At 44.4% G+C, this 13,410-nt stretch overlaps 1 protein-coding gene across 1 annotated transcript in view; it reads right to left on the bottom strand.

Annotated features, from left to right (window-relative positions):
• LOC119390234 (chromosome-associated kinesin KIF4A) overlaps nucleotides 1-13,410 on the bottom strand; it is a 33,394-nt gene that overhangs the window by 14,793 nt on the left and 5,191 nt on the right. The window contains exons 3-8 of the mRNA XM_037657801.2: nucleotides 12,449-12,726; nucleotides 10,827-10,987; nucleotides 10,133-10,224; nucleotides 9,048-9,167; nucleotides 5,655-5,801; nucleotides 323-593 (exon numbers count right to left, since the gene is read on the bottom strand). Coding sequence (XP_037513729.1) covers nucleotides 323-593; nucleotides 5,655-5,801; nucleotides 9,048-9,167; nucleotides 10,133-10,224; nucleotides 10,827-10,987; nucleotides 12,449-12,726 — 1,069 coding nt within the window. The remainder of the gene's footprint in view (nucleotides 1-322; nucleotides 594-5,654; nucleotides 5,802-9,047; nucleotides 9,168-10,132; nucleotides 10,225-10,826; nucleotides 10,988-12,448; nucleotides 12,727-13,410) is intronic.

The following is a 13,410-nucleotide window of genomic DNA, read 5'->3' on the forward strand; positions in this document are numbered from 1 at the left end:
GCAAAAAGGCGTGACCAGCATGCCTTGCGCGACTTCCGGTTCGTTCGTAACAACGTCTACGTCATACGTAGACAGTACACTCGGTTGGGTTTCGGTGTTGCGCTTTTTTGCTTATTTAAAATTATTCTCCAATTTGCCGAGTATTTCTGCTATCGGGCCCGTAACAGGAGCGTCTCAGGAACATAAAAGCACCATTTTTTTGACATGGCCAAAAAATCGCCGGAGTTGGCCTTTAACGCATTGCTAAGCAAACTGGGGGAGATCTGTTAATGAACCTCTGCCACAACGTGGGTTGTCGCTAGGAAATGTTGCGATCACTTACGTCAAGGCCAGAGTTGGACACTCGCGCACAGGCGACAAGCCTTTTGCTGTTGCGAAGGAGGCGTCGGACGAAACCAAACTGTCGTCCTCTGTGGGCGTGTCTATTCGTGTGCTCTCTAGCTGCACAGCTGCCACGTTAGGTTTTCGTTTCACGGAACTCCCAGCTACCTTGGTACGCAAGGGAGTACGTAGAGGCGTCTGAAGAGTCGCCTGCCGGTGGGAAGGTGCAAAGGGTGGCGGGAAATCCAGGTGCCGGCGATACGGAGTGCTCTCTGCACACACGGAAGGACAAAATGACAATTTGAGCACCTGACAGAAAGTCATCTCTTTGCTAATACAATAAAACCTTGACGTACTTAACTTCAATATAATGAAATTCTCTAATGAGTAGACTTGTGATAATTCAAACGAATTTCAAATTTGACCCGCCATGTTTTCAGTGCATTTAAGGGGAGATGCTACTCGAAGACACTTTTTCTTTAATATTCACCCTAGAGCAATGAAACTTGAGCTGCTTATAGAACTTTTTATGCTGATTTCAAATATATAATTAGTTTTCTAGCAAGTTGCATACTTTTTGTTCTGCAATATGACAAAGTGAAAAACAAGCCTTTTGCCCCCCCTCTTTTCAGACCTAAACTTCAATAATTTTTTACAATTGATAGCTCATAATGTTTCAAATAAAGTGTGTAATGCAAATAACTAATTAGGAAGTCCATACAAAATATGCACTAGCCGTGAAAAATTTTAATGTGGGAAGTTCATATTTCTCCTACCCTAGTAAAAGTTTACATAACTTTTTTTTATTATATAATAAGAATATTGAAACTTAAACAAGATAACTGCATGTCTCGTACTTTGGAAAAAATTTGGGAAAAATTTCATGCAGATCTGAGCACCAGAAGTAGCCGAAAAAGGAGGGGCACATTGACAAAAATGGCAAAATTTGTGTTTTGAGAAAAAAGAGTTTTAAAGTCAAAATTGCATGTTTATTTATCAAAGATGTCATTGAATGCGACGAAATTTGTACAAAAGAAAGAACAATCCTCCTTGTAGTGGCCACTGCCATTAAAATGCGCCAGCACCATAGGTTTGGCCCTCACGGCTCTTTCGAGCTGACTCCTCGACAAGAGATTTTTTCTGCAGCACACGCCGTCAAGCCCTTGCTTCTCCTGTTAGTTTTTGAGACATTTTTTTCTGGCGTATGCTGTCCCATGATATGCCAAGAGCAACCAGATCATGAGGCGGGAGCACGCCAAGTTCTTCCAGAACACGTTCAAAACTGGAGTGCCCTCGATTAAACCAACATGTTCAGTGCTGTCATATCAGCAACCAATGAAGACTCGTCGTCCTGTGATTTTTCTTTGTCTTCGAAGAGTCCGATCTTTTTCTCGCAGGCACTCACACATTCGAATGCCGCAGCAAACTCGTCGGACGCATCGGCGTCACTGCCACTACGCCTTGTGGCAGCAGACAATCTTTTCGTGGTTTGAGTGTTCGGCTTTGATTTCCGCCCGCGTCCTCGAAATATGTGCGCCGTGTCAAACTTTACAGGCCGGTGACCGCGCTTTCTACGGCTTTCTTCATCCATAACGGATAAGCACTCGAGAAAAGCGTTGTTCAGCTGCGCTGCTCAACGAGACACGGATCCTGCAAGTAGGCTTCACAGCACACACAGGCGCACAGCGGCCAATGGCGGCTCCCGATCCGTACCACGTGATTTAAAGCCAGTCGCGGCGCTCGAAAAAGGCGGCAAAAGCATGCTTCTCTTTATTATTTCGTGCGCTGCAGCAGCGCGGGAAGCCGTCGTTATTTGAAGAGTGAGGCTCGGCTCTTCGCCTCATGCGGTCGACAATGGTGAGCGGCGGCGCATTATCAGCGGCAAGGTGCTCGAAGATGACACACTTTCGGCCTTTTGACAGCCACCTTGTGCTCTTTAGACGCAATTTTAAAGCATTTCCAGTTGAGTCTCGATATTCATTTTTTTTTTCAGAATAGTAGAGGTACTAATCTTAACAAAACAGGTGAAAACAAAAAATCGATAATTTTTTAGGAAACTCGCGTTTTTCGACCCGCATCTCCCCTTAAAAGCCACTTCATTCACACTGCCCCTGTACATTAATTCAGCAAATTCATACCTTTTGCTTGTCCATGCCTGAAAATATCTGCTGCCTTTGTCACTTCTAACTCAACGTTTAAATCAAACGGATTACACGCCTGCTTACACGCATCAAAGCAGCCAAACTAACCAAACTGCCTGCACCAACAATCGCATGTTGACTGAGGAAGAAAAAAAGAAGACGGACTGGACTTGATCTATTGTGTGTGGAATGTTTAAGTCACTTTCGCTGCAGTACACTACTGTCATGCGAAAGAGCGTACTAAGATTGGGAAGGAGCGCCGAGCTGTCTCAGCACATGGCATATCTGTCGCTTAATTACACATGCATGCATGTGTTGTATAATAATGAGCACCGGTATGATCGCTGACGTCTAGGAACTTTACTAGCAATTATTCGGAGCTGTCTACGTTGTTGCTACGGCCCTGAGAAACAAATAAATATGCATGCCAGTTTTCTTTTGCCAGACATCTGACATCACTCACCCACGGGCAGGAGCAGCTGAAAACAGTGGTGGTACTAACTGTAGCGATTCAAAAATTTATATCCTTATAATAAATTACACACCTTACACAGAGAGCTCTAATTGCTCTGCTAATGACCCTAAAGACTCGCTCAACCAGTTCAATGTGCTTATGCCAAATTGTCAAAACCATTTCAGGGACCCTTTGAGTTAACGGATGTCACCGACAACACCAGTATGACATTGAGTAAAGCTAGAAGGTGGGTTAGTTGGTGTTCATTTATTCTTAACACTGTGCTAAGTCGACACTATAATTAAAGACATAAAGGAACAGAAGACGAGGATGACAGACGAGATGAGTGCTACTGCGGTAAACATCTTGTCCATCATCCTTGCCTTCTGTGTGTTTTTTAAATTATAGTGTCTACTTAGCGCAGCCTTAAAGGGACACTAAAGGCAAATAACAATTTATATCAGAGTGAAAGCCCAATGTATGACAACTTCTAAAACGGCAATATTATCAACAGCAGTGCCCCACTTTCCGAGAAATTAAGCTAAATGTATCACATGATGAGCGCCACGAGTGGGACATTTTCGAAGTGATCCCGATGACGTATGGAAGTCAGCCTACAATAAATCACTAGTAATCAAACTAGCAGCAGTAAAAAAAGAACATTCCGAACATTAAAAGACGTAATAAAATGCTGTTTGTTCGTTTCCGCTTGATTCATGGAAAACAAAACCTCCGTGGCGTTGCCATGGGGAACGGCGCGCGTGGTTCAAAGGTTCCGTTTTCGCCGAACTGCGCCTCGCCCGTCTCAGTGGTAGTTTCGGGATCGCGTACTGCCGTGCGTGTTTAGCGCGCTCGTGAAAGTCGCTCTGACAGAAAGTTCCACAAAATGCCGCATGCGTGTGATATTGCCGGATGCCCGAATGGTGCACAACGCCAGTGCTGCAGCAAGGAGACCGGTGTGTCTTTTCACTGGGTGCTGCGGAATGAACCCTTACGCTCGAAGTGGCTTAGTGTCATGCCATTGCGCCAGTGTGCTAAACAGTCAAAACCTCTCCATGTGTGCTCACTGCACTTTCGTACTGAGGATTATGAGACCAACCGCAACTTGGTGAAGGCTTTGAATGTGCCCATCCGAGTAAGTCTTTGCCGCAGCGCCGTTGTTGCTACTGTGGGTCCCGCTACTTCCGCTCGGCTGCTACTAGTGTCGGCGGCCGCGCAGTAAAAGCGGGCAACGTTGGGCATGGCAGCAGTGACGTATGAAAGTCGTATTTTCAGGCGGGAGATTTGAAGCGCGCTAACGCGATGCGTACCACTAAAAAGGTGATTTTATTTCAAAATAAGCACTTCCTTCTCACAAAAGCAGCACTACGAGGTTTCTGGACCGCTATTTCAACTATCAACGTCGACTTAATATTTGTCTTTAGTGTCCCTTTAAGAATGAAATTATATATATATATCTTGCAAGTGATCTCGATCGGTGAGAAAAAGAAAGCCACCACCTGCTTTGCGATACCACAAAGCTCACGCTCCATGATTTAAATTTTGGAAAGAAGCTATTCTGGACTCTATGAAGAATGGGATAAATTCCTAAAAAAATAGAACTAATAGGTGCCTTTACTGCAAATGTCTTTTTAAGTAAGGACAATGTTGTTACAAATTTTAGGCAGCTGACCTTTCTATTTATTTATTTATTCATTTATTTATTTATTTTTGAGCTGCTAGCACGCGCCAGCCACACCGCTACAAGCTCTATAAAGTTATGTGGATTTTCAATGACAAAGCTGAATTATGTGACTTTTATAGAGCCAATGCACAGCGGCAATTGAAACTTATGACGCTGTATCAAGTCTTGCTCCATTCTTCAGACATATGCACCCGCAATGTCGCAAAGTAGAAAATGTGGACACCATAAATGACACCTGTCACTTTAATACATGGAGTTCTATGGAGCTTGGTCAGCCCGTGCAACTCAGATCAAATTATCGAAAAAAATTGAACTAATAAGATGTGAATTAACGAGCTTTTACTGTGCAACAAAAAAAATGTATCAATTTCCCGCACAGTTACCAGTGATCCTGCTTACTTGCAATACTACTATTTTACAACGTAAGTGGTGAGCAAGCAACAGATTTTTAGAAATCCCAATCTGGACCGAAGAGCTGAAGACATTTTTTTTTGTTAATTTGATATAGTATGAGACCCATTTACAGTCAGGCTTATTTAATAATCATGCGATTTTAAAGCAAAATCAGCTAAAAAAATACTAACCAGACCCTTTGAACAACATACGTGTGTGCTTTTGCCAAAACGACAGCGGTTAACTTACCTGTCTCTTTGGGTAGGTGATATTCGAAAGTCTCAAAAGCTCTCATGCCATTTCAGCACCATGCCATTTCAGCACATCATTACCTTGAGTTTCAGATAGTATACAATATTTTCTCGCACCATAACCCCATCCCCCTACGCCAAATATTAAAACAAGAGAAAGATCTCCACGTATTGCAGTCAAGCCACCTTTTCTGTGCTATCGTGCAGCAATGCCATGAAGCCAACTTCTGCACTGAAATTCATGTACTATAACCCACACCATGACTTCAGCTAAGGATTTTCTCTACTATATTGTGTGGGTTGTACGCAAGAAAATACAGTAGTCTGAACCAGCTTCCACCTGGTTAGTCAGGTAAAATCAAATGAAGTTGACCATGCAGCGATTAACCATGGAGGTTTAGAAATGGTACCTGTGTTGACCCTCTTGATTACAGGCTTTGTCTTGATCTGTCGAGCCCTGTCTGCGTAGCGGAGGGTGTTGTTTGTTTCCGGGATGTCGCAGATAGCCGGACTAATGCAGGCAATCATCACCGTGACACTGTCACCGTTTAGCGAATCTGCAATGAATGCAAAGCAGTTGGATGCAGTTGGACTTGGGGGTCTCTGACACAATACTGTACTTGTTACACTTAAGCATAGGTCGGCAAACTCACTCGTGAGCATAGGCCAGCAAACTCACTCATGAGTCGACTCACTCAGGCTCACAGAGACTCAGATCGAGCCATGAGTCTGAGTGAGTCAGGCGGAGTAATATTTTCGCGAGTCTGAGTCCGAGTGAGTCTGAATGGGGAAAATTTTGGCGAGTCTGAGTCCGAGTGAGCCCTAAGGGCAAAATATATTTCATGAGTGAGTCTGAGTGAGCTCCACAGTTTTTTTGCCGGCCTATGGTCCTATCTACTCAACTTCAGCCTTATGATGACTCACATTTATACTCACGTGTACTCACACATAATTCAAAGCACTAGCGTTCATACACCATCTCAATATTTAGTCATCAGAGGAGGCGTGAGTTAGGGGAAGGGTGCCATGACCTCCCCCCCCGCACACTCTTTCATGGGAAGTTCTTTATAAAGATAGTTCGTATGAGTCACATATTTCATAAAAATTTCATAAAAACTGGATTGATATGATAATGATGATATATGATATGTGATGGGTAACTCGTATTTGAAGGTACAAGATCAAAAGGCGTATCGTAGATCACCGATTATGCAAGACTTTGGCTTTAAAGAGGATTGACACCATGATCGAAAAAGCTAGTTTTACGCCAATGGACTCATGAGCCGACTCACTCAGGCTCACTCAGGCTCAGGTGAAGGCGTGAGTCTGAGTCAGTCCGGCTGAATAATATCGTAAAAACCAGAATATAGGTTGAATTTTCTTTCAAAAAACAGCCCTAAAAAGTCGACCCCCGACTTATGTACCGGTCATTGACAGAAAAACTTCGCAAGTCTGGCCACTATGGGCAGCTCCTCAACCGCCTCCATCGCCATTGCAATCATCGGCGTTGCTTTGTTTACTACCAGCCTTGTGCCGAGGGCGATCTCGTCTTGCGCTTTTGTTGTTGTCTTGTGAATCTATTTGGGCTCCGAGGTGCTTTATTTCTTGTTCTCGACCGGTGGCCGATAACAGTTCACCGTAGTGTTCAAGAAAGCAGCGATCGAGTTCGCGAAGGCACGAAGAAATCTGCTCTGAAGTGTGTGAAAGGTGTGTTGGGATGCTAGCGCACGTGAACGCGAGCAGGAGCCGTGAGTCACAAACAATAACTGAAAGTTTATCTTCGAACGGGTGTTCTCGCTGCTCCAATCTCACCAGATACTGTTTCTTTGTTGCTTCCTGCGATGCCGGCAGCTCTGGTTACAGCGACACGGCACGTATGGCTATGATCAGCGGGCAGATCGAGTGCACCACAGAAGCATTCACTACTGGCGGCCGCTGAAGGATCACATCACGACACGCAGCGATCAGGAGAAAACTTTGTTTCAGTGCCAGACCGCAGCGTATCTAGAACTGGAGACAGAGGTTGCACAGTTTGACCGAGAGCCACGGTCGCGTAGAGATTGCTATCGGGGACCTCAAAGTACATCCAAATTATCATGCTGTCAAGACGGTTGCGACGTTTCACAAGGATAATGCTTGAGCCCATCTTTTGGCTTTCTGCCATGAGGAACTTACATGTAAACACACGCGTAAATAAATGGCATTTTCACTGTGCACCATTTGAAATTGCATTTGTTTCACAGTAAAGGCGCCTTCTTATGCTTTAGCCATTCCATGTGCTTCTTTTTTCGACTTTTTTTTTTTCAATTTTCAGTAGTTGGAAGTGGGGCGTTCGACCTATATTCCGGTTTTTACGGTATGTTGGTGAGTTTCAGTCCAAGTTAGTCCGATTGCAAAACCATCTGGCGAGTCTGAGTGAGTCCGATTAACGAAAATTTTGGTGAGTCTGAGTCCGAGTGAGCCCTCAGAGCAAAATATATTTCTTGAGTGAGCAACTTTTTTGCCAACCTATGCACTTGAGTGTACCGACATGGGGAATATCTCCGTGGAATGCTTGCGCATGAGTCTTTTACAACACTGTACTAAAGGAACTCCCCTCCCTCCTCCCCCCCGAACCTTTTCAGTTTTGCATGTGTACATATACACGCAGATACCAATGCACGCACGAACATACATAATAAAGTACGGTTGAACCTCCCCTCCCCCCACCTTCCGAAACAAATTTCTGGCTATGCTAATGCAATGAACACCTTAAAAGTAAATTAAAAAAAAAAAGCCATATACACATCACATTTTTCTTTCTTTTTTTGCTCTTCACCCTCCTTTCCGCTGACGGCTATCCACGGTCTCTCATTCGCCAACCACTAGCGCCGTTTCTCTGCGGCGAATGCTCACCGGCGTGTCCCACTTCACGGCTGCTAGCCGTTGTTTCCGGGAGTTGGTTGAACTAGAGGACCAGGTTGAACCCTATGGTTCCGAACAGTAAATGTTGCGCGGAAACATGGATAATGGTCTCAAACTACTCCTAGGAGCGAAACTTGAGGCTAAATAATGTTAATATAAGTGCTAATTTTGAAAATAGGCATTTTTAAGCATTTAGGCACAAATGCCAGAAATAGGCATTTATAGGCACTATAAAAACACTATAAAAGCCCTTCCTAACCTCTAATTCATGCTGATATATCAAAATGGCACGATAGGAGCGCAAGGAACAAAATAGGCATTTGTCTAAAATCCAGTCTCTAGTCATGACCTTGAGCGCGTGATGAAACGCAATCACTCTCTCCCATCATGATTCCTGTGTGCGAGTGTGGCTCACTGTGTAATGTTAGCAGACTACGGACTGCAGTGCTGGCACATGGCGGTATCCCGTGGCAAGAAGTGCATCTGATCCAAACGTCACTCTTGATTTATGTCAGCTATTAGCCTATTAGCATGCTATCTGCTGTTCGACGTCAAACAGCAGGTGCCGGCAGCTCCAAAGAGAGTGAGCACAGGCCTCTGTATGAAAAGGTGGTGCCTAAGAACATGGCAACTTTGTGCTGCAATTCTAAACTCTCTTTGCCACGCGCTACTGCAAGATTTGGCTGAGCTGTTCATAGCAGTGTCTGCTATCCGCAGGATGTGTTTTCCTACCAAGCCTGAGGTGTGGTTCATGACACCTTTAAGCACTACCCTCCTGTGAAGTTGCAGCAATTCCACAGCTTAACTTGGTGTATGCTCGTGTTCTTAAAAGTGCACTTGAAACACCACAAATCAGTCTTCACTGCATTGTGAAGATGCCGTCAACAGCCTATGCTTACCTCTCAGGAGCCGTGTCAGCGAAGAGTCCCTGTAAGAAATGAATTGTGGCTTCCCATTGTGTGAGCACAGCGAGTTGATGACATTGCCCAGAGCAAGAAGGCCAAGGTTGATGGAGACACCTGAAAGGAGAGATGGACACCTTGTGAAAGTCTTCAACAACTGTGATGCAATTAGACTAATGTGCTGACCAGTTTGATTACCCACAGCATCAGATTAAGCAACTATTGTTATTGTCAAGAAATAACTAGCTGGCTAACCACGTCAGGAATGCAGAATACCAGCTCTATATATACAGCACAAGATAGGAAAGCACAGACAGGCACTGCGCTGACTAACAATTGTATGAATATATTATGCTGTGCTTTCCCATGCATTTGTCAGACAAGGCAGCACCATCAAAACCAAGAACACAAAATTGCCCAACTTTTCCTTTTATGGTATCGACAGAGCTGCCCTGTCCATGCAGTACAGTAAACTGTCAGTAAACAGAAATCTCTTAAAAAGAATTGCTGCTTAAATGAAACTGCCTCTGGTGCCATACTTGAATTCTGCACCGGTATTCATCTCTCCATAAACTGAACCCCTGTTAAACGGAACATATTTTTCTGGTCCTTTCTGGTTCCATTTAAAGAGTCTACTGTAGTATAATAAGGTGCAGCATGATGATAAATGCTTACAGTTGCATACCATATTGGCGCACTGACCAACGGAGTTAGAGGAGAACAAAACAAATCACTTCTAGCACCAAGATGCAAGTCCCACCAAAAGTGGGCAACTGCTAATCCCTTTATGCATAGCACACAGGTCACAAGCCATATGGTCATCTACTAAAAAGGCCCACAGCCACTGTGAGGGAGACTGATGCTTCTGCTGGTGTGAATGCCAGGGTTACGACAAAACAGTTGTCGCCCCACAGCTCTAGAGAGTTAAAGGTGTGGTTGTGTGGAGCCCCCAGGCGTGCTCAAAAGAAAACCCAGCACACGATTTACGGTAAGTAGTGTCATCGGAGCTTTTAGAAAAGACTGTCAAGCGTAGATCTCCCCCAACAAAGGAGAGAAAGCATGCTCTGCTCTCAAGCTTGTACCTTCTTTCCTCCGGTCTCCTACGCTCAGTGTCTTTCCAATGCCCTCCGAGCCAGCCAAGTCGACCAGCTGGAGCTTCGATGTGTACATTGCCCTGCACGAGAGTAAAAATATAATGCGGACAAGCCCTACCTCCCTGTGAGCACTGAAATTAAACTGAAAGGTGCGTTTTAGAGCCATTTGTAGCACAAGTGCATCATTTTCGCTGTTGGCAACATCTTCAGTTTCAGGAGGGTGCTGTAATGGTAGTACTAATGAATAAAATGAATGAAATAACGGGAATCAATTAATGGACCTGTTTTTATTAGACATAACTGTATGAAGCCAAGGAAACCACGTAGGGCGTTATTTGTAGTTTTTAACAGCAGTGCAATTATAAGATAAATGGAAATGAAAGTGGACAAAAAAACTAAAAGTGTTGGCAAGTACAACTTGTGGCCATGTTGGTGAATGTGGAACATTCTTTCTGCTCGATGGCGTCGTGCAGTGTGTGAACTTTACGAGGCGGCAGCTGACTAATAGACCACTGCGTGCTAGCTAAAGGCCTTTGGCAGCCGAGACTCTTGCTATAAATGAACAAGGCAACAGGACTCTATCGAGGTGCCTGTTTTGACTTGTGACTCATCGGTTGAGTAAAGCACACTCCTCGCTGGTGCTTCAGCAGTCTATGTGACACAAAGGCTGCTGCTGACTCACCCTTCTACCTGTCCCTGCAGGTGAATGGTGAAGATTGCATGTGAGCGGCTTGAGCAGCTGTTGAGCAGAGTGGCACCTGTGCTCCTGTTGCGGCAGCCTTGCTCCAAACACCTCAGGGCCTCCTCGGGACTCTCCACAGCCTGGTGCACCAGGCCTTTCAGCTGGGTTCATTACGGATATTCATCATTGGCCTAATTCTTATCCATTGCAGGATAAAGGCCTCTCCCAACAAACACTGTGGGGTCTCGACGAGAGCTGCTCTCGGAACACACGGATGCAGTAGTCTGCCGCCGAGCAAATGAACACGTGGACATTTATTAAAAGTCTTTATATAATGGCGAGCTCGCCAGCTGAATCTTAAAAATAACTAGTAACATGCCCAAATCAACCAACATAATACCAATAAAACACACAATCAACATAACATGTCCAATGTACCACGAATGTGGCGTCACCGATGTTCGACTCCCCGCATGGGTCCGTGGAACCGAGCTGCAGAATAGCCCTCACGGACACCGCGCGGGAGACGCCAGTCCACGAACGCCGCCAAACCGCAAAATAGAGAAAAAGTTCTTCCTCAAGCGCCCACGTAACCTCGCTCCCTGCCAGGCAGCACTAATGGTGCCACTGCACGACCACAGTGCCATCTCTCGCTCGGCGGCGAAGCTGACTATGCTAACTGCGGTGCGCAGGCACACTGTGGCAATAATTACTTTACAGGGGGTGATAGTGCACCCACAGCACCAATCACCTACCCCCCACCCTTTGTCTTCATTCAGCTGATGGCATTGCATGCCTGCAAATTGTCCAATTCTGTTACATCACCTTGTTCTCTGTCATACCAACCTACATTTCCCTTCACTTGAGTGCGGCGTCCCAACAATCACTTTGCTCCGCGAGTCTCACAGCTTGAAAATAAGTTTAACTTTCTGATACGAACTTAACTGCTACAACACAAAACCTTCCCCGATTCTCTCTTCACTGATGTACAACTTTTGCATAAGCACCGCTATTATGGTTAATGTTAGCACCACGGCACCAAGATTACACTACATTACAAGCTGAACAGAGAAAGTCTCAGCTTATGTTACCGAAACAACCACGTGACATAAATCCCATCACTACTATAGTGTACAAAGTTATGTTTTTTTGCTTGCTGCTCTATTATGCAATATTTGCCCCTTCTTCACACAGCTGTCTGATAAAGGCTTGCAATGGTATAAAGTGGCAAGCACACAGCTAGCACTCAATGCAATGGATGTTGCGGCAAAGCCACCAGTATTCTCCTAGCTGGGTGGGATCCAGCATACACTGATACAGCAACACATATGCAGCAGAAAAAGATGACAGAGTAACAAAGAAAGAGAAAAAGAGAAACAACAGGTTTGCACGAAATGCGGTAATTTATGTAATGCACATAAAATCGAAGCTCCTGCAGTGCCATACTGCTGCGGGCAGAAGCTCAATGTGTGGAGAAATTGATGATGTAAAGACACAGTCATGAAGATGTGCAAGCATACCCCAGTACAAACTTGTAATGCTTATTCAAATGTTTTACAATGCAAGTGTCGTCAGAAAAGCAAAGTGTGCGAAAGGAAAAGAAAAGGAGGGGTTCAGCTCACCACAAGGACTTTGCCCACTTCCCGGATGGGGATGGCCTCCCTCTCCTTTGGACTTGCCAGCAAGTCAAAGACGTTCTCATTGTAGATTTCCAAAAAAGACACCTTTGTCGTCCAGCAACCATCTTGCAGTCTTGTCAGACAGTCAAACAGGTCCCGCAGAGCCCGTGGAATGATGCCCTCATTGGCCGCTGGCACTTCACTCTGACCGTAATTGGTGCCCATGGTGTACGTCTTCCCGGAGCCCGTCTGGCCGTACATCAGGACACAGCAGTTGCAGCCTGAAGGAAAAAAAAGACACAGTTAGGTCATTTGGTTTTGTGTATCTAGTAGGCATGTGCGAATATTCGATCAAATATTCGAGCAAATATTACAGTATTCAAATTCGCTTTGACACGAACTTAAATTATTAGAAATTTCAAAGTATTCGAAATAAACGAATAAGCATAGATTAGACTGTGTGTAACACCCCAGTAACGGTGGTTTCACTGCAGTGTAGGAATGCTATGCCATGAAAACACCTATCCAGGAAAAATCCACACTGCCGCGAAGCCCCATTTCAAGCTTAAATGAACTTACCCTCACATCAATTACATCATGTTTTATGTTTAAAAGCTTGTTATACGGGCTTATTTGCTCTAAGCATGTATAGTAAGCTTTAAAACGTAACATATTTTACTACATATCACTGGCATGCTACTGAAATTCAGATCCTGCTGCTATTCAAAGTTGCTTCCACTTCACTTCGAACAAAAAAGAATGACATTTGCGCATGCCTTGTTCCAATTTTAAAAAATATTGTGGAGGTTACTTGGGTCATGACATACATTCTCAATTTTCTTTATAACATGTTATATATACTATTTGAACCATTCGATTCGAAATTATTCTACCAAATCACTATTCGCTTTGAACCTAAAATTTACTATTCGCAGATCCCTAGTATCTAGCGATAGTCTCAAATA

Source organism: Rhipicephalus sanguineus, chromosome 4, assembly GCF_013339695.2.
Source record: "Rhipicephalus sanguineus isolate Rsan-2018 chromosome 4, BIME_Rsan_1.4, whole genome shotgun sequence".
Taxonomy (NCBI): Eukaryota; Metazoa; Arthropoda; class Arachnida; order Ixodida; family Ixodidae; genus Rhipicephalus; species Rhipicephalus sanguineus.